The 21,882-nt window shown below is 48.7% G+C and overlaps 1 protein-coding gene and 1 long non-coding RNA gene across 3 annotated transcripts in view; one reads left to right on the forward strand and one right to left on the reverse strand.

The window, feature by feature from the left end:
* The window catches only part of PBX1 (PBX homeobox 1), a 298,342-nt gene that overhangs the window by 53,630 nt on the left and 222,830 nt on the right, over window positions 1-21,882 (reverse strand). For both annotated transcript variants that reach the window (XM_045048432.1, XM_006942988.5), the window contains one exon: window positions 5,323-5,567. In XM_045048432.1, the coding sequence (XP_044904367.1) occupies window positions 5,323-5,567 (245 nt within the window). The remainder of the gene's footprint in view (window positions 1-5,322; window positions 5,568-21,882) is intronic.
* Window positions 4,475-7,465, forward strand: LOC109495779. Its single transcript, XR_002151461.3, has 2 exons — window positions 4,475-4,775; window positions 7,122-7,465. It is a non-coding gene; the product is annotated as an uncharacterized LOC109495779 (long non-coding RNA).

A 21,882-nucleotide genomic window follows, 5' to 3' on the forward strand; every position in this document is an offset into this window, starting at 1 on the left:
CCTCTGTCGGCCTTCGGAAGACCCACTAAAGCCACGACACAAAAGGGATCTGTCCTCAGGGGCCTTGTAGAAGTAGCATCAACACATGATGTCGAGGATTCAGAAGCCATCTCTGCAGAAAGCAAAGCTCTCAGGTTAGACTGACGTACCATCAGCTCTGGAAGGGAAGTTAAAGATCATATTTCCCACCTTCTTATTTTAGTTGGGAAAACTGTGGCCCAGAGAGAGGAAGGGCCTTTTCTGAAGGCACATGGCAAAAAAGGACCAGTTGAGTCAGGGCCCTTAACGCTTCCTATTCCAGGCCGGGGGCTTCCGTCCAAACTTGCTCCTCTGAACATCACTCCCCTTCCTGTGGTTACTATTTCTCAACATCTGAAGGGTGGTTTCCTTAGCTGAGCGTTCAATAAAATATCTATGCACAGGTTAACTCACAGCAACGTTATAAAACTGTATTAGATGCGTAACGAAAAAGGCAAGACGATCGTTGGACAGCTGAAGAACCAAGGACTCAAAGGGCTCCAACGTAATATCAATAACAGAAACACAACCATTCGTGAGAACACTGCACGGCCCCTGTTTTTCCAGCGCAAAGCCTTTCACATCTGTCAAGAATGCAGTGACAACAACCCACTCGCTGTTCGTTTCTCTAAGAAATCCTTTGAGGTTGGTTGGCCAAAGACACCTGGGGAGCCGACAGGGCAACGTCTACACTGGAGACTGGGAGGTCTGGTCTTTGACCCCGCCTCCCTAAGTGTCTGGGCAAAGCCTATCACTACTCCGTGCCTCGTTTTATGCATCTGAGGGAGTAGATTTAATCACTGCAAACCTGTAGCAAGGCTAGCAGCAACTACGGACCTGTACAGTGACCTGTGGACGGAGTGAACCGTGCTCACAAACACAGGGGAGCACACGAGAAGGGCCTGGATGGCCTGCGCTCAGATCCTGCCTCTAGGACTCACTTAGCTGTGGGACCTTGGAAAGTTGTCTAATCTCTCTGTGACTCGTCTTCCTTATTTGTGAATTGGGGGTGGCAGCACCCACCTCAAAGGGGATGGTAAGGGTCAGATGACTTACTAGGTGTGTGTCTGGCTGCAGAAGGATGTGTCCGGGTGCCAGTTTCCCTCTTGGTAAAAATAAACAGGGTGATAAACACCTGCTTTCTACTCTGAAGGCAAATGCTGAAGATAAATCCGTAGATCAGGTCCACGTAGCATTTTGCTCTCCACTAAGAAAATTACTATATAAACCCAAGATCTGTATGATAAGCTTCCTCCCTGCCCACCGAGCCCCCAGTTGTAAACAAAGGGAAGGACAGAAAACCTGGCATCCACTTGGCTGGATTCGATGAGGCCACGGGGTGGGGAGTGCCGGGTTAGGCACACAGCAAGCATCCCGACCGGCTTTGTGGGCAAACGCTGCACCTCGCTGGCCTGCAGCCTCCTGACCTCGTGGGGGCTCAAAGGGAGGAGGGGCCGGATGTGGGGAGGCATTGTCAACGGCACTCGCTCTCCGCTGGGAAGCCGCAGTGCTGGGCTCACAATAATGCGCTTCATTACAGGGAATAAAAATACTCACAATATCTGATGTTTATTCAAGGCATTTCATCCCGGGGCCCTTTCTGCTCTGCCATAAACAGACAGTGGGGTCTTTTCACCCACTGCTGAGGTGGAACGAGGCAGCTGCTCGGGAACACACACTAGAGAGCAGAGGCGAGGTCAAGTCCATGTGAGACGGACAGAGCATAACGATCTGGGGTTTTCCCAGGACCTTCACTACCCACGAGTCCTCCTCAGATCCCGCCAGCTTCCACCTTGGGAAGCTGGGCTGCCTCTGTTAGGTCAGGTGTTCTCGAAGCGCCAGCGATGGGGAGAGCTGGGGTTACAACTCGCTAACTACACAGAACCCTTGGAGGCTGAAAGTTTCTGTGACGGGGCCGACTCCACTGTGGACGGTCACAAAGGCAGTCACTTTCAGGAGGTGCCATTCCGGGTGCCCCAGAGACCCCGAGGATTTCGAAGGGACCCTTCCGAGGTTCCAGGGCAACGGCGTTTCTGGGAGCCGCAGACTAAAGACAAGCCCCCGCCTCGAACATTCTGCTCAACGGGCCAGAGTTTTAAGTTTCTGTCCTGCACTCTGTTGAGCCCGCCTTCTTCCCTCACTCCTTCAAAGTGGATTTGGTGTCAATCTCGGCAAAGAATATAACTAGGATTTAGGGTCCTCTTAGCCGTGAACCCGCCAACCCAGCCCAGTTCAGCCTTACAGATTCAGCCCCATCCACGCCCCAGCAGCATTATGTACGAAAGGTGGAGAACCCTGGAGAGCTCCAAGACCCATCATTTAAAATAATATATATCAGCTGGAATAAAATCCAGCTTTCTGACATCATGGTGTTGTCTATTAGAATGCATCAGTTCTTATATACCTTAGCTACCTACGTGATCTGCTGAAAAAGCATTTTACCAACACCATTTACTGAATAAAATAATTTCTTTCCTTTCTGTCTAATAAACATCTCTAGAAGCTTTCTTTATGGAATAACCTCAGGGTGAATCAAAGGCTGATTCAGGTAGGGGGTTTTTGTTTTTGTTTTAAGGGATGGGGTTGAGGAGGGCGATGATACCTAATTAGCAGAAAGCTAATTGATCGTCTGGTCATCTATCACCACCATGCTAAAAACAAAACCAATAAAAACAACAGAGTCAGCTATTAATAGCCAATTTGGCAACTCTACCCACGTACTACTAAAGTAGAGAATGACATTTTTACTTTCCTGAAGTTACCTGATTTTAAAAAAGCTCCCACAAGGAATGGTCACAGAAAAGTGAAGAAGATACATCTCCCAGACATACGAGTGAGGAGTTTAATGCCATAATTTCCCTACAATCCGTTATTTACTATAATTAACAATATAACTAGTATTAATAAATTACTAAACACCCAAAGTGTGCTAAGTAGGATTCAGTTCTTGCCCAGAAACTAAGGAAATGATTTGTTAGTTTTTTTAAGAATAAGAAATACAGATGATCACCACCATACTTGTATAATTTGTCCTGTACCGATGGGAGTTTTTCTGAGTTTCTGCTTTCCCACATCTTTATTATTTAAAATAGGCAGATATCCAGGAGCATATGAGCCCTGGCCTCTCTTAGGTACCAGTAATCTAGTCCATGGAAGTAACACAGGACAAGCTGGCTCCCTCCCTGTCTACACAAGTCCACACTCTCTCCATACTGAGTGCAGTCAGGTGGTGTTCTTATAAGAGCCCATAAACTAAGGCTCAGAAACTGGATTCCAGGGCAAGCTCTGCCCTTCACAGGATGTGTGACCCAGATACACAAGCTAAGCCTTTTGATCTCCATTCCCTCACCTGTATCAAAATGGAGAGGGTGGCAGTTCTTGCCCTGGGTACCCAACCACAAAACTGTCTTGAGAGACAAGTGCAATGCTGTTGGCAACAGCGTTTTACTCATTTTGGATGAGCGTTGAAAAATGACAAGGGGGTTTAAATCAAGTAAACAGTCAGTTCTTCTATGTTGCTGGCAACCTGAGCTAAGAATAAAGCCAGTTTTCAACACCTTCCAGCCTAATATCCATCGCAGTCATGGGTCTAGTGGGGGAAGCCGCCCTCTGGGCCCTTCTTGTGCCCCTGGAGTTTGGAGGGAGTTAAATGGATGGCAGGTCTAGATAGGTTGTTATAACCAGGCTTAATCTTGAAGGTCAAGTAGGAACAGCACTGAGTAGGAAGAACTCAAGAGGCTAGCTAGAGACCTTTATAGGAAATATCTCCATCTGTCTTCCCAAGCTATCCCACAGGTGAGGGCAGACTCTGAACTCTACAGTGATGGATCGGGTTGGAGAAGCTTCAGGGATCAGCCCGCTACCTGGGCTCAGCATCTCCTGAGATCTTGGGAAGTGTCTCCATGAGCCAACACTGTGGCAAGAATGTATGTTGTCTCCCGAGAAGGTGAACAGAAATGACTCACAGGTTCTTACCACCAGATCGCTTCTCTTTTCCTCCCCTCAAACCCTCCCCAGGCTTATCTGATCGTTGAGCTTCCATGCTTGGCTTCATGCTTCACAGCAATTTTTTTTCCCCCTCATAAAAGAAGGGACTCGGTAGAAATCCATTTCAAAGGTAGACGGGAGTGCAATAATGAAACTTTCTTCGCTTTAAAATTTAAAATGCCTATTTCTACTTTAAAATTTAAATTTTCTATTAAGTTTGCATTTGCCTTGTACCTAGGTAGTCCTGAGTGGACTGTACAGGGCCTTTTGATTTGCTTTTGCTCCCTCTTCTTTCGTGACTCTTAGAAAAGAAAGCCGGAGAGCCAGCAATTTGATGGAAGTTAACTACAGAACTTCAAGATAATGCTGCATTCAAAAATGTGACAACAAACACACCTGTCGCCTACTTGTGGAAGAACGACTGGTGTAAGGGCCTTTTGCTCCTACTGACCAGAGGAAGCAGAATGGATATGCAAATTCCCGTGTGTGTGCGTAGAGGGGAGGGTCTCTTAGAGAGAGGAGCTCTGTTATTACGTACACTTTACATACTGCTTTGTAATTTAAAGTCTTTCTTATGCTCTCCTTCATATGGTCTTTGTGGTCCTGTGATGCCAAATGCACAGCTCTTTCTTTGCCATACATCACCAGCTTTTGGGTGGAATATGTGGACCACTGGGTCCTACAGGCCATCCGTGGAGTGTCAGGACTGGAATCCAACTTTGTTGCCTACAGGGGTCCCCTGAGACCTTCTACTCTTCTTCTGGAGGGAGGTGAGTATCCTATTCTGTATCATATACAAAAAGAACATGTTTGACTCTCAGTTGAATGGAGTCTGGGTACAGCAAGGGCTTTAAGGCTATGTTTTAGTATCCTTTCCCGTAGGATTCCATGAGTACCCAGAAGATAAGGAATCCTCCCCCAAATGAGCAAACAAGGGCCCTAGGAACGCAGCGACCACCCCACAGGTCAGGTGGTGACTCTGCTAATGACCTCTATTACCCTGATGAGACCTGACTGCAGCACGCCAGGGGCAAATGCTCTGGAGCCCCAGCCTGAGTGTTTGTTATACTGACTAGTAATGTTTCCTGAAATCATCGCTTACAACTTACGTTTTTAAAATGCCTTAATGTCCAGTGTGCCTGGGTTTTTAACAGTGGATTTGGTAGACTCGAGGATTTGGTGGACTCCATTCTGACCAGGGGCTCTGTGTTGAAGCGCAGAGGCTGGCCCCCGGGGTCTGTGTAAGCCCCTGAGTTAAGAGGTTCTTCGTCCTTCCTAAAAAGTCCTGGCACCCGATGCCCTCATGGCCATGGTTACCTGCTCGTACTTCTCCAGCTCCGTGTGGTAGATCTGTCTGATCTGGGACAGCTTGGCTCTGTAATCGGAGTGCTCCACGGAGTTGTCTGAGCCCGCGCCTCCCGAAGCCGCCGCTGCGGCTGCGGCTGCCGCCGAGCCACCACCCTTCTCGGGGCCCGCCACCCCCTCGGCCAGCAGCATGTTGTCCAGTCGCATCAGCTGGGGGTCTGTCGGCTCCTCCTCCTGGGCTCCCCGGATACTCAAGACTGCAGAGGGACACAGTGGGAGGGGAGGGTTAGTGGTAACCCAAGCGAGCAAATGACGAAAAATAAAAACAAGGCTGTGTCACTGGCTCAGCAAATCACCAAAGAGCTTGCAAAATGGCATCTGCAGAATGGGTGAGGGATCAGGTGAGGGGATACCGAGAGTAGGGGGAGAATGCCAGGAGAGGACTGCTTTGTTCCAGAAAGTAATGATGCTCCAGCTACCCAGAACAGTCCAATTCACGGGGGCAGAAAGTAGAGGGAGCTGGGGACAGGGGCGTGAGAGTCAGTGTTGCATGGGGACAGAGTTTCACGTGGGGAAGGACGGTGGAGTGTCACACGGAGACAGACAGTGGTGACGGCTGCACTACTGAATGCACCTAATGCCGCCGAACTGCACCCTGGACGCTGAAAAATGGTCAAAATGAGAACTTCTGTTATGTCTATTGTACCACAAAGAAAGTTCAAAAGTAAAAAATTTAATTATAGCAGAATAGAATCTTCACGTTCATCCCCAAACTGCCAAATTTTTAATTCAAGAAAAGACATTTCCTTCTTCGTTTCTAATTTTAGATTTCCACGAGTTTGTGGTTTTACATTCATTGACTCTGTAATATTTGATCAGCCCGAATTTTCACATTTCCAAAATAACCTAAGCCACATACATCCAGTCATTCCGGATGGAAATGTTGAGACCTTTCCTGCAGACCTGCAGGGAGGGTAGAGAAGTCTAAAAAGGCAAGAAGATATCTTGCATGTCAATGTCAATCATTCTTCAATAAAAAAATAAAATAACAAAACAGCACGAAGGCAAATTGGCCGTCAAGTGGGGAATATTTATCTCTGGACACCGAGATCTCTCCATTCCAGGGGAGGACTCTGTCCTGTTCGAAACCAGGGTGAGACCCATTTAACAAGCTGTTTTGGACATTCAGAGAAGCCAGGTAGGGTGGAGGAGCCTCAGATGGATGAGATGGCTGCTTTTTATTAAAACGTCGTGGCCATTTGGGTGGGGGGAGTGGTTTGGACTGGAAGAGATCAAGTGTTTCAGTAAATCACCAGAAGAGCCAGGCAGTCTCTTTTTACTACCCTCATACAACCTGCCATAAAATAAATCACTCATCTAAACCCAGTTTAGCTGTCAGCAGCCAAGTCTTTGTTGAGAGGGAACATGAAAAGAATTTCCAATTAAAAAAAAAATGGAAAAAAAATTGGGGGTAAGTCGTGGGAAAGGAGGGAAGTGATTCAAGGCCGAGGAGAAGGAGTCCTACATCCGTTTCCGTTTGGGGATGGGGACAGCAGGCATGATGTGGCCCGACAGATACGCAAGCACTGGAATGATCCGAGAATCAAGAGCGGTTTCCAGGTAGGGTGTCATCTGGGGAGCCCCAAAGGGGGGTTGTCAGTTTCAGTCATCTCCGGAGCCCCAGCCAGGCAGCCCCACGGGGTCGACACCAGGAAGGTGGGTATGAGCTCAGTACGAGGGAGCGTGTAAATGTTCAGGGCATCCTATCACACAGAATATCAGCATGACCACACGCTCCTGGCTTCCAACAGGCACGACAAGAAGCAACCTCGAGCGTCGTTCGGAAGGAAATCCCAACTCCTGTGCTGAAAGGGACCCTGCAGCTGGGCTCTCACGACACATGAGACAGCCAAGAGGCACGCTGAGTCACGCGGCCCAAGAGGGGCAGTTAGAGCAGAGGGTAAAAGGCACCGGGTAGAAGGGCAATGAAATAAGAAAGGGTGGCGGGAGGGAAGGGAGCCAGCTGGGGTGGAAAGGAGGAAGCCTGTGCACCTGTACACAAACACCACGCACGACCGGCCCCGGGTTCTGCGTTCACACCGGAATCCTTAACATTCTGCTTCACCAAAATAAAATTACCATACGGGTGATGGCATCGTTGAAGTTTGCTTTGTGGACTTTTTCTTTTCCAGTGAAATCCTTCTTTTGTCGGTCCAGAACACTCACTGGGAAATTGCCCCTTTGACTGATCTTTGAGTAACATTTGGTCATGTTACTCTGTCCCTTGAATTTATTTACCCAAACCTCCAAAGTCCTGTGAAGAACCTATCACCACTAACAGAGGTTTCCTTAAGAAAATAATTCAAGGGGCGCCTGGGTGGCGCAGTCGGTTAAGCGTCCGACTTCAGCCAGGTCACGATCTCGCGGTCCGTGAGTTCGAGCCCCGCGTCGGGCTCTGGGCTGATGGCTCGGAGCCTGGAGCCTGTTTCCGATTCTGTGTCTCCCTCTCTCTCTGCCCCTCCCCCGTTCATGCTCTGTCTCTCTCTGTCCCAAAAATAAATAAACGTTGAAAAAAAATTAAAAATAAATAAAAAAAAATAAAAAAAATAAAAAAAATAAAGAAAATAATTCAATGCCGTACCCATTTCCTGCATTAGACACCCTTCCAGTCCCCAAAGGAACGAAAAGAATGGGATCACCCAAGCACCCGGTGGTACAGTCCCTCTTCTCCGCACCTTTGCAAGTGAGGGCATTCGTGGGTGGGGTCTGTGGGCGTTTCTCTACTGGATTTTATTTGGTGAATTGTAATTGCTTTATCAACAAAAATATTTATGGGTCGTTTAAAAGTAAAAGATTCACCTCTGAGCCATTCTTTTACATTTTTTTTTTAATGCTTACTTATTTTTTTCTGAGAGAGAGAGACAGAGCACGAGCAGGAGAGGGGCAGAGACAGAGGGAGACACAGAATCCGAAGCAGGCTCCAGGCTCTGAGCTGTCAGCATAGAGCCGGAGGTGGGGCTTGAATTTGTGAACTGCAAGATCATGACCTGAGCCCAAGTCAGGTGCTTTGCTGACTGAGCCCCCAGGCACCCCTCTGAGCCATTCTTAAGAAACAAATGTAACTGCCCCACTTTAGCTTGGGCATTAATTAAATTGTGCCGGGGCAAAATTCTACTCTCTTATCCACTCGACTGAATCTGGTGTCGCATATCCTCCAGAAGAGGCCACGGACTCCGGGAGAGCAGCCCCTGCACCCTCCCCACCCCCCCCAAGACTGCCAGGAAACCCCCACCCCAAGATGCTTGAGCCAGTGGTAATGCCTCCAAGTGGATCTTCCTGGTCACTCCATAGCCAATCCCTCGTGCACGTGAAAGATCTTATGATAATTTCTGGTCTCAAGGAAGGTAGCAAAGAGAAAGAGAGCGATGTCATCCGAATGGTCAGGACTCGCCCCATGAGGGCCAGCCTATAACCTGTCCACCCAAGATGATGGCAAAGATGCTGAGACAGCACATGAGCCTGGGACCACCTCGCTCAGTCGGTCAGTTTATTCCATTAGCAAAGTTCAATCAGGAGAAAAGTAGGAAGAAGCAGGGATAGATAGTCACAGGCCAGAGGTCCGGCCCAGTCCCTCCATGTACTAGGCAGGGAACCACGGGCATGTTACCACCACCAACATCCACTTCTGAGTGTATTTTCCCTTTCCAGACCGGCATGGTTTCACCTACCCCCTATTCTCCACCTTTTCTTTTTAAAGTCATTTTTAAAAACATTTTATTCATTTATTTTGAGAGAGAGAGAGAGAGAGAGACAGGGAATCCCAAGCAGGCTCTGCAGCTGTCAGCACAGAGCCTGATATGGGGCTCGAACTCACGAACCATGAGATTACCACCTGAGCCAAAATCAAGAGTCGGACGCTCAAGTGACCGAGCCACCCAGCCGCTCTCCACCTTTTCTTTTCTTTTCTTTCTTTTTACTTTTTAAATTTTTTAAATTTTTATTTATATTTGAGAGAGAGAGACAGAGAGAGAGAGAGAGAGAGTGCACAAGCAAGTGCAGGGGAAAGGCAGAGAGAGAGGGAGACGCAGAATCCGAAGCAGGCTCCAGGCTCTGAGCTGTCAGCACAGAGCCTGACGCGGGGCTCGAACTCATGAGCCGTGAGACCATGATCTGAGCCAAAGTCAGAGGCTCAACCCACTGAGCCACACCCAGGCGCCCCTCTACCTTTCCTTTGAAACAATCGATGGGATACACAAACTCTCCACACAGACTCTGCACACCCACCTAATTAACATTTTGTTGGTCTCGAAATCCAACTGGCTTTAAATAAAACAAGACAGAAAATTGCTGAGATCAGCAAAGCACACTGAAAGGATACACTGTGAGCCCCAAACCACCAGGGAAACTTCAGGTCAGTCACACAGTGCAAAGCACTCATCTGTATTGACTCTTTTTTTTCCCCCTGCTCAGGTAGAGAGGACAGATTTAGTTGAGGGGGGAAAAACACAGTGCAAATGTTAGCACTTAACTTAGCTTTTATATCATTGTATGGATCCTATGTATCATTGTAAGCAAATACTCCTTAAAAAGAAATTTGGATTTAGTAAGATTTAATACAGCTGGTTTCTAAACGTGGCCAGTAAGAAACTGGCCTGATGGAATACAGTGCACCTTAGCCTAGATGTTGCTTGCATTTATTTAGTTATTAAAATTTTTTGAAGTTTATTTATTTATTTTTGAGAGAGAGAGCACAAGTAAGGGAGGGCAGAGAGATAGAGGTATACACAGAATCAGAAGTAGGCTCCAGGCTCTGAGCTGTCAGCACAGAACCCGACCTGAGCCTTGAACCCACGGACAGTGAGATCATGACCTGAGCCGAAATTGGACACTTAACCGACTGAGCCACCCAGGCACTCCTTTACTTATTTATCTATTTATTTTTTTTAAATATTTATTTTTGGGAGAGCACAAGCAGGGGAGGGGTCGAGAGAGGGGAAAAGAGGATCCGAAGTGCGCTCTGCACCGACAGGCTGACAGCAGAGAGCCCGATGCAGGGCTTGAACTCACAAACCACGAGATCGTGACCTGAGCCCAAGTTGGACACTCTACCGACTGAGCCACCCAGGTGCCCCTGTTGCTTGCATTTATACTCAGAATTCACAACTCATAAATAGGTCCCAAACCAGAGAACTGATGAAAATGAAATAATATAAAGATGGGGGGAAGGGAGCAGTCCTCTCCAAATTATACCTTTTAAATGATACTGAAATCATAAAGAAAATAAAAACTTTCAGGATATGTGTCTGACTCCCCCACTATATGTGTGTGTGTGTGTGTGTGTGTATACACATGTATACATATACACTCACATAATGTATACATATATGATGTGTATATATAATGTATGTGTATAATGTGTGTATATATTGCATATATATAATGTACATATATAATGTATATATAATGTGTGTATATATGTGTGTATTCATATAATGTGTATATACAATGTGTGCATATATATATGTAATGTGGGTATATATATATATATATATAAAGTGTGTATATAAAATGTGTGTATATAATGTGTACAAATAATGTATATGGTAACATGTATACATATAATGTGCATGTAATATAAGTATATACAATATGTATATAATGTACATATATATAATATATGTATATAATGTACATATAATCTATATAAATAATATATAATTATATAAGTGTATGTAATGTATATGTAATGTGTATATAATGTACATATTGTATGTATATATAATGTGTGTATACATAATGTATCATAATGTATGTATATATGTATATGTAATGTATATATATGTATAAATAATGTATATATAATGTGTGTATACTGTACATATTGTATGTATATATAATGTGTGTATATAATATATATAATGTATGAATAAATAATATATATATAATGTGTGTATATAGTGTATAATGTGTGTATATATGCATATGATATGTGTATATATAGTAACAATATAAGCAAGAGAACACATTCATCTTCCACTACTTCACATAGAAGATTCTGGTTCTGACGGTCTTGGGCTGTGTCTCTGTGCTTGGAGGAGGCATCCATGGCAATAAACCGCATACACCTTATTTCTACCCAGAAGGAGAATCCGTGTGAACCATTATAAAAATGGGTGTTGGGATTCACGGATACGGAAACTGTTCAGCTAGTCGGTTAAAAAAAAAAAAAAACAACTTCCACCAACATTAAATAAATAAATGAAAAGGGTGATATGTCTAAGCAGAACTGATGCTACCTATTTATTGCTTGAAGCCAGCACACTGGTGTGTAGGAGACAAAATGATTATTTAAAAGCTCCTTTTTATCTCTGTGGCACCATGCAAGACTCAAATGAACCTTTCGCCAGGACACCAGAGATGTTAACACTCATCCTCCAAGATCCAATTTCCACCAGCGGAGCTGTTACCTAATCCAGCAACCATCACATATGATCAGGTTTCTGCTTCTCTGATGGGCGCCCTGTGCTCTCTCCCTCCCCCCCGCCACCCCTTGCTCCCCCGTCCAGCAGCTTTTACTGAACCAGGTTTTAAAGGGCCAAGTCCCCTGTTTACAGCAGTGTATACAGGGTTTTAACAGTCGGGAGTCAGGTCTGTGCTCGTCCACTATCAGAGGACGTAATCAACCGCGGTGGGCTCGCTATCCAGGGGGGCTGCCCAAGGAGGCAGTTAACCCTTTTGCTAATGACCGCCAAGGAAGGAGTCTCCTCCTTGCACACCTACCCCATCTTGTATGAGACCAGTCAAGGCAGGTGGGTGATTTATGTAGAAACTGTCACGAGTCCTTTGAAAAGCATCTGATGTCACATTGCCATGGCTGGCCCAGGGGTTAATTCTTCTTCGGTAAAACTCCCAAGATAAGGGGACTGTCATAGCACAGTCGGAACTGCTCTCACCACTGGTCTCCCGCTGTTCTTTCTTTCTTTCTTTCTTTTTCTTCAGAGAAGGAGAAAAACAAACCAAACCCAAAGGCATATTCAAGATCCTTGGCGGGGGGGGGGGGGTGGGGGGGGGTTAGGGGGGCTGCATGCTGGTTTTGTCCTTGTCTGAACAACACGGATCCTGAGCAGCTCCAGCCTATGCCCACTAGAGGGCACTCTTTCTTCACCAAGGATGGGTTTCCAGTCCCCAAGTTAGCCTTGGGGGAGATGCCCCTGCTTAGACTCAACTTTCACGGTGGGGGCTGGTGGCGGGGGAGGAGGGCAGATCTACAGAGAGACTTGTCTTCAGATTTGGACAGCAGTCCAGGGACCTAAAGGTGGGCTGGGGGACAGAGATACTGATAGAGATATAGAGATAGAGATAGCACACAGATAACAGAGATAGACAGAAGACGACAGGTGGTTTGAGAAAGGGCATGAGGAGGCCTGGCCAGGGTAGATGCCCTCACACTCTCTGGCCAATGTCTTTGCTTGATTGGAAAGTGTGAGACTTATACCCCCCGCAGGGCATTTCATCGTCCATGGACTAGTCTTCACTACACATGACCAGGAAGAGTCGGGAGAGAGCAACTCTCCCAGCCTCCCCCAAGACTGTTCTGCCATCTCTAGGAGAGAAGTGTGGGACGGAAATACGTTGTCCTTGCATTTTTAGGGATACAGCCAAGTGCTGGCCTCCTGAAAATATCACAGACACCCCTAGTATTTGTTCACCAAGTACTTGTACGTACCGAATTGTGTCACCTTATAAAACATGAAGTCCAAACTGCATAGCGGATGATTCAAGATGACAAAGGCAATGTCACAACAAAGTAACTTTCCCCCCAAATCGAAGCAAATGGGCCACAGCCAAGACTAGAATCTAGAGTCTTAGACACCTTATTCTTGACCACAACATTAGGATGCTGACTCTTTCACGAACAGTAGTTAAGTGGACATGATATCAACTTGGGGGGGGGGGGTGTGCACATGTGTGTGCATGCACACAATGTCTTTCCATGCGCAGATGATGACTAACATTCTGGGGAGAAGACAACCAGAGATGAGGCAGGGAAGGAAGGAAGGAAGGTCTTCTTACTGACTTCTTAATTTCTTTCAATTCCTCCAAATCTGGTCCCCTTCAATCACCTCTTTCTGCCAATGGCACATAAACGGTTAGAGCCACCGTGCCACGGGACAGAATGCCCTCTTCTCTCTCGGCCAGAGAAATCCACTTATCACAGTCCTATCCTATTTCGAATCTCAGCTTGGCACCCTCCCCCACGAAACCTAACCTAATAATAGCCCAAAACAAACTCCCTCACCTCTGAGCCACCAGACCATGTGCTGTCTACACCACGGCCACAGGGCATCGCAGAACACCCGAGGTTACACCTAGCAGCTTGCCAGAGCAAGGCTGTGAGCTCCTGAAAGGCAGAGAAGACCTGTCCTGCATCTGGGTGTCCCCCGTGTGGCCTCTCAGAGCCTCGGGCGCTAAGCACCTGTCCAAGCATTTCTTCACATGTAACAAGAGCGAACGAGGAAAAGATGGGGGGTGGTGGGACCCAAAGCCTTTTGCCTCACCATGCCAGGAGGGAGGCGGGGGGTTCCCGCGTGCCTCATCCCCTAGGTGCCAGTTCCAGGCTGGACCAAGGCCAGCATGCTCTTGGATCAAAGGCCTTCTCCCACGTCAAAAGTCTGCCTTTGCAAATCTGACGATTCCAAACAAGCAAACCTAGGCTGTCATTAAGCCAGAGTCTCCGGGACCTAGAGCCTGGAGTATCCCCAGAAAGCCGACGTTATCCACGAGGAAGGCTCCGGCTGCTGTGGCGAATCGGGCACGTGGCCAGTGCCTGGGAAGAACTCCCGCAAGGGCTGACAGAGGCCCCCGGTGAAGGGGCCGTGCACACGATGTGACCACAGCTGAGCCCTGTGAGCAACGCTCAGTCCACTTACATTACTGACCACAGGCACCTCTAAGGCGCCAGGAACGAGGTGGGTGCTGGGATTTGCAAGAGGAACCAGCCATGGGCTCCGGCTTCCAGAGGCCCGTGAGTCCTAGTCCTCTGGTCCCTTCTCGCACACGACGCCAACCGCCTCGAGGCCTGCGATGGGCACAGAAAGGCGCCAGAGGAAAACCCTCAACCAATGCACAGCCTCCTCCCCGTCCTCCTGGTTCTTTCGTTTCCCACAAGCCCGATCACACCCGCAAACCAGGAACTCCTCAGCTCGAGCTGAGAAACGACTATGACATAATTTGATTCTTCTACACCAAAGGAGGGACCACAGTCTCCAGTTAGTGGCTTGAGGCTCAGGGTAGTGCGTCCTGATGCTCTTAACCCCCTCGTTTGTTTCACGGAGAAGCTTATTTTCGTGTGCTTTTAAAAGAGTGCCCATCAAACAGTTGGAAACGATTAGCAATTCAATGCCCTGAAGTTTCCAGACCAGCACTCTAGCCGGCTATTGGTCAGTGCTTCTGGTTAACATGGGGGGCGCCAGCGGCCACGGGAGCGGAGACCCTCCTGGTGCCCCATGCCTGGTGCACGCTACGATGGGCTTGGGGCTGCCTTGTCAGGTGAGAAGGCCAAGGTCACAAAATCTTCAGGTGCTGGAAACCACGCTGGGACTCTGTGCTGTGTCTCAGCCCTTCAGAAGCTCAGGGACATGAAGGTGGGACCCCAGCTCCAGGGTCTCTTTAAGTGCCACCAGGGATTTAGCTACAAAGACAAGATGTCCTATGGCTCTTTCCCCTTTCCTTCTGGGTCTAGACGTGGCAGGTGGACCCAGAGAGGGGACCTAAGGGCCTTAGTGAATCGGCAGCAAGATTTTGAGACGCCTCAAATACCTCATCCTACAAATATTTCCCGAGCATTCCCTTCGGCGCCAGGCACCGTGCTGGGTATCGAAACACGACGCGATGCCCTTACTGCTTCACATGCAGCCCACAGCCACCAAATGTGCAGGGCTTCGTGGGAGGTTTTTGGGCGGGGCGGAAATAAAATTATAGGACACTCTTGAGATGATTTTAAAGTCTGTTTGTTTTGGGGGGTTTATGTTTTCGGGTGTTCTTTAGAGAAACACATCGCGATTTTCTTGTCACCTCTCCTTCTGGGCTAGGCTTCGGCGGGCCTGGTCACATGCGTTTTCTCCTTCTCAGGCGATGCTCGGGCACAGATCCCATTCACACGTCCCCTGCTTGGCACAGGAGACTCCCCGGGCCAGCTGGCAGAGACAGGGCTTATGGGCCGGGCAGCAGGCTCCTGCCTTTCTGGATGGGCGCCGGCTGCCTGGGCGAGGGGCTTTGGTCCTTAATAGCTCAAGCCTGGACGGCAGCGCGGGGAACCCCTTTGCCCAAAGAGTCGCTGCAGAGGCCGGTAGGAGGGCGTGACCCAGGAGCCCTGGATGTGTGAGGCCTGCTCTGCACGCGGTAGCCCAGGATGCAAGAAAGGGTCTCCTACCAGGCTGTACATAAAAGCATCAGGACTGGATAGCGGCCCGCTGTGCGTTCCCAGGCGATGCATGCTTTCTCTGCCACAGGAGTCTCTGAACGAGGTGACCACTGAGGAAGTGAGAGACACTCCTCAATATTCTCTTGCCTAAAGATGAAAATGTTCCGTGGCTTGGAGTCTCCGGTACCTTCTCTGCTTTGCTGTGAGTGCTAACACGCGGTAGATTTCCTTTCCCGTCATAGGTTAATATCCCCAAAGTGCGTGAGTACACGCCCAGGGCCCTCTTCTGTCAGCTCCATAGCCCGGCACAGAGAAGGATCACTGGTACAAAGTCACGTGCGGGATTCCCACGCCGTGACCCGGCCCTTCCCTTCAGCTCGGCTTCCTTATCACCCAACCGTCAATAATAATATCAGCCACACCATAATTCTTATTAAGGATGAAATAAGGTCATTTTTATAAAAGCACATGTCTGTGCTCAGTAACTGGTAGGTTTTCAACTGTTGGTTAAACCCGAATCAATCCCATTGAAAAAGGTCCCTTTGGGAGGAATGAGAAAGCAAGACAGATTTAGAATTAAGAGTTTGGGTTCTGTATCTTAAGAATCAGCAACACAGAAGGAACTGGGATAAGTCAATGAGTGTTCACACACACACACACACACACACACACACACACACACCAGTTCCCCCCCCCACAAGTATGCACGCACATGCACACGTACACTCTCCCCCAGTTCACACACACACACGCACATGCACATTCTCCCCCAGTTCCCCCACACACACACGTGCACACACACACACGTGTGCATCCACATGCACTCTCCCCCAGTTCCACACACACACACACAACCAGTTCCCCACACACACACAAGTACACACACACTCTCCCCCAGTTCACACACATGCACACGTGCACATTCTCCCCCAGCTCCCCCCCACACGTGCACACACACACACGTGTGCATGCACATGCACACTCTCCCCCAGTTCCACACACACACACATACAACCAGTTCCCCCCCACACACAAGTACATACGCACATGTACACGCACACTCTCCCCCAGTTCACACACACACACATGCACATTCTCCCCCACTTCCCCCCCACACACGTGTACACTCTCCCCCAGTTCCACACACACACACACACACACACACACACACACACACGTGTGCATGCACACGTACACTCTCTCCCACTGTCCTGTGATTCCAGGCAGGCTCATTTTCACACCATCACAGACCAACCAATTGATCCTCAGCCAACAGAATAAATTTCAAGTATCTTTTTTGTCCTCTTTCTCCCCCCTTCACGTTTAAGAACCTTGCTTCCTCTGAAGCCTGAAGACTCCTCTCTTTACACAGAGCCCCTGACTTTGGTCTTCCTGAGTCTCGAAGCATCTGAGACTCCCGGACCTGGCAGAGCTCGCTCGGGAAGACTCAGCCCTTTGAGAAGCTGGAAGACCCTTCTGGGAACCGCTTAGCTCTGACGCAGCCTCTGCTTGGGTCAGACAAGCTAGCCTGGCTGCTTCTCATTTCCACTTAAAAATAAATAAATAAATTATAACCAAAGAGAAGAAAGCCTGTTCACCATCAAGGTCTGAGCAAGCTTGTTTCAGTTTACTTTCGGGTGGGATTCAGGCCTCACGATCATCCTTTGCCGCAGGGGCATTAAGGAACCCCACACTTAAATGTTAAAACAACCGGATGTTGCCACATTTCTATCATGTGTGGTCTTACCATCTTGACATCGTTTCATTGTCTTGGGACGACGCATGCTTTTCTGGTTCCTGGTGACAAGTGGGATTTCCTTGCCTGTATTTACAGACTCGATCATAGCAGAAGCATTTTATCTCTCCAACCTTCCAAACAATTTCATCAGAATTTAGGTTGAAATAAAGAACATTCTGTTCTCATACAGCATCCTTCCCAGTTTTTGAAAACCACAGAATAATTCAAAGGCAGGTTTCCTAATGCAATGTGCTACTGACCTTAAGGGATCTTCCCACAAGACAGTGATAACGGAGTCTTAGCCTGCTCCATGACTATTCCCCACTGCACCAATCACAGGAGACACGTACTAGTACGAATAGTACGCCCTTGCCCTGCTCGAGTTAGCTCACACCTCCGTCGATGGCCAGATGACCGCCATCGACAGAGGTGTGCACCCCAAGGACAGACAGACCATGACATCACAGATGGCAAGCAGCAGATTCCAGCAGAGTAGATGCAGGGTCTGGAATCAAGAAATGAGGTGCAACATTCTAGTTCAGTCCATCCTTTGGCCTCTTTCACTCAGTCCTTCTGTTTCTCTCTCCATTAGAAACACGAGTCCCTTGACTCTATAAAGAGGATGAGAACTTGAAGTGTGGGAGAGAAAAATGACTAGTGTGTTTATCTTGAACAAGACAAGAGAAAGGGACTCCCTGAGGCTCAGACTACTGTTACCACTGCAACTCCCATTGACGATGAGATCATTTCACATAAATGTGTATGTTGACTATGCTAATATTATGTCGAGATAGGAGATAGGACGGAGTGTGTGCCCATCTCCTACTTGGGGCCCGGGAGATAGATGGGCTACCTGGGGAAGGGCCTGGCAAAGAGTGTGGACGCAAAGGTGAAGGATCAGGTTGATCTGTCAGTGTCTTTCAATATATTCCTCTCTGTAGAGACGGAACATTGGCTTTTAGCTGAGTTCATGGCCACTGAGAGATGCTTTCCAGCTTCCCTTGCAGCTAGATGTGGTCGTGTCTTGGGTGACAAAATTCTAGAGACAGATGAGTTGAGGTATAATATAAAACTTCTAGGAATGTCCTTAAAAAGAAGGAATGTCTTTCTTGTCCTTCTCTCTACTCTTCTATTAGCTAGAACATGAATATAATGGCTGGAGCTCTAATAGTCACTTTGGACCATGAATTGGCCTGGGGAATGGAAGCCACACCAGGAAGAAGTTATCATACTCTAGACACCAGCCTGGATGGTCACCTTTGGACTATATGAAAACGAGGAGAAATCAACTTGTACCTGAATTTTAAGTTAGTTATTTTGAAGGTTTTGGAAGTTCTTGTGCTTTGGGCAGCCTGGCCAATCCAAGCGAATAAGAAGGACGGGGCAGAACAATTCTGCAAGGGGGAGAGAGTTCATGGTGGTTAGTGTATTACAGAGATCATGATAAAGGGGCAGATTTAAGACCTAGAAGCAAGTCACAGAAACACCTGAGTCACTACTGGGGAGAATTTCTTCCTGCAGAAGGAGAAGGTTTAGAACAGACAGAAAGAGGGCTGATCATCAGAGGGGCCTCTCTGGGAACTGCCCTGGCTAATGAGCAGATGGGGGGGGGGGTGGTGCGGAGAAGATCCAGGAAGTCTGGGGCCGGGGAGCAGGGAAGGAGGTCCTCTGAGTCAGGCTGCTGGGTGACCTGTAGCCTAGAGTGGGGAAGACGGTGTTGGCGGTGAGAGGCAGCTGCACGTGGAAACCAGCTGAGAACATTCTGCTGCCTCTGTGATGAAGTAGAGAGCGAAGGGAAGCTCTGTCCTGACCAGAGGAAAACTAGGGCGGACCCAACCATAAACCTGGAGGCAAATACAGGGGCAGGAACCACACGGGAGACTGAATTCTCACAAACCACTTTGGGCCGCTGTAACTCGCCCACCTACATACAGCTCGTATTGGGACATTCCCTTACGCGAGAATAAAATAATGTTTGCATCCTAAGCAGCCTGCAGGATCTGTTGGTTCCAGAGGATCGGAACGGGGACACAGGAGAAGGAAAAGGGAAATCCTAACGCAGCGCACTAACAGAAGAAATCACGTCCGCTCACATGGTTGGTGGAAGAAACGCCGCAGCTGAAGGACAGCGGGTCTATTTACGGGCGCCCCAGGTCCATTCCAAAACACATGCCAATTAGCTTTCCTTCTTCCATGACCACACACAACACCTGTGACCCCAGACAGCCATCTCACAAATGCATACAAGGTCAGGCAGGTCCTTCGGGGAGAGTCTACGGATGATCCATCACCACTCGTTACAAAAACCACCCTGAGCACAGGCCTCGCTGCTAATGAGTCACCGTGCCAGCCTCAGACACACGGAGCTGCGGGATCCACAGGCAAACAGGCCGCGGGAGAAGCAGGATGCTTTTGCTGCGTCTCAAAACTTTCCAAGTAGCCTCTGAAAGCTCTAGGTCTTGAGTGACAGGGATGATCGGATGGCACACTGGATGCCGTGTCTGGATTCTCGCCCTAGGCACAAAACGCTGGTGGTGGTGGTGGCGGAAGGGGGGGGAGGCTATTTGAGATTATGAGTTCCAGACTGCAAAACATGCCTTCACTAGCCCGGTCACTGGATAAAAGAGAAACGTCTCCCGGGGACCACGAAAGGTCTCGGATTGATGTCTTAAGGGAGGCGTGACATTTCTGCATTGGGGAAGAGCCCATGGAGCCATCATTTCCTACCTCTGACATCTCGGGACCTGTGCCTTTCCTTGGGGAATGAGCCCCGGTGGCCCTGACCTCTTGGACGGCCCTCCATGGCGCCTCCCCCTCTCCTCCCAGCTGAGCCCAGGGGGCTGAAACCTTGAGTGCATTAACCCCCGGCGGACGAGGGCTTCACTTTCCTCGAACCTGAGCACAAGCATTCAAATCCCATCCTGAACAGAGCTTCTCAGATGCCGAGTCAAGTTTCCAGGGGGACATTTTAAGGGAGAAGTAGATTTCGAGTAAATGATTGCAACTTATCGAAAATAATGTGCTACTTAGCGTCTGCGGCAAACATCCTGGCAGGCAGCTAGGGGAAGCAGCGCGGGAGCAGATGGGAGCGATTAGGCTCCGAGTTTCAGACGAGCGTTTTGTTGTCGTCTCCGCTTGCTTTTACATCCTGGTAAAACCCAGAAGAAGGGGAGAAGGGAGAAGGGTCCTGCGGCCCATCCCTTCTCTCGGCGCACTCGAGACGGGGCCCCTCCCGCCCCCCACCAAGCGTTCTCGCATAGGGGGCGCCTCCCACCGTGGGGAGGTACAGTGGCCATCATGACCATCATCATCAAAAAGCATTTAGCACCGCAAGGCGCTAGCTAAATGCATCAACGGTTGACAAGAGAGACAGATGACAGGCCATCTTAATTTTCCTTTAAAGATCTGCCTCCCTGAGGCTGGGCCTTATTTACTGTGGTTCTTACTATATTTATCTGAAGAGGTGTCTTGTTTTCTCCTCCACTGAGTGAGCCAACATCCCTCGCTGACCCACAAAATAGCTGCTCTCAAGCTGATGCGGTGTGGGAGCTCCCCACCTGTTCCACTGGCCAGACGTTCGCACGGCCCTACTCAGGGCCTTTCCTGCCACAACTTCCCTGGGCCACATCTGGCCTCAGGGGAGGACGACACCGAGGCCCAGAGCGCCAAGCATTCAGCAAGTGCCCGGCAGATCGGACAGGAGACTCGAGCTGTGCCCACTTCGGTAAAGGCCTTTGCAGGGGCTCGGCCTCTCCGGGGTCGCAGACGCATGGTCATCTTAGAAGCCAAATTTGCGTTTCTCTTCCGGGGCGGCCTGCTTTCCAGCGGCACTCGGCTCAACTCTGCCAAACTGGCCATGTCCACTTAGGTTTCGTGACAGCCTCGCAGCTCAGTTAAAATAAAAAGCTCTCAGCCTGCGCAAAGTGTTACCGGCCTTCACGATTTCCTCAACCCTGCCATCTGACAAGGACCCAGGTCCATCCACTTGTCGTTCAACAGACACAGACTGCGTCTCCACTCTCTGCTAAGTCCTGTATTTCCACTGGAGAGACTCAATCAGAAACGAGTCTGCAGGATCACGGGAGAAAGAGAAGCATTAGCTCATGACACACAGCGAAACGGATAGGTGTGTGGACGACTGTATGAAAGAACGGAGTTAGGGGTGGTAGTTTCTTGCGTGGGAATTAAACTTTACAAAGTGGCTTATCAAAAATGAGCTCGTCTGCATGAACATCCTGGGGTGTTATTAAACCCTTTATTCACATGAGGGAACAGAAGCACAGGGGGGGGTCAGATGGACTCACGGCCGCACAACTGGTTATGCCGTTGATTTTAGTGCTTTCCCCCTACATCACAGCTGCCTCGGGTCTTAGTGCGGCCAGTAGCAAGCGAGGGCCCATGCCCGGAAACA

Source organism: Felis catus, chromosome F1, assembly GCF_018350175.1.
Source record: "Felis catus isolate Fca126 chromosome F1, F.catus_Fca126_mat1.0, whole genome shotgun sequence".
Classification (NCBI taxonomy): Eukaryota; Metazoa; Chordata; class Mammalia; order Carnivora; family Felidae; genus Felis; species Felis catus.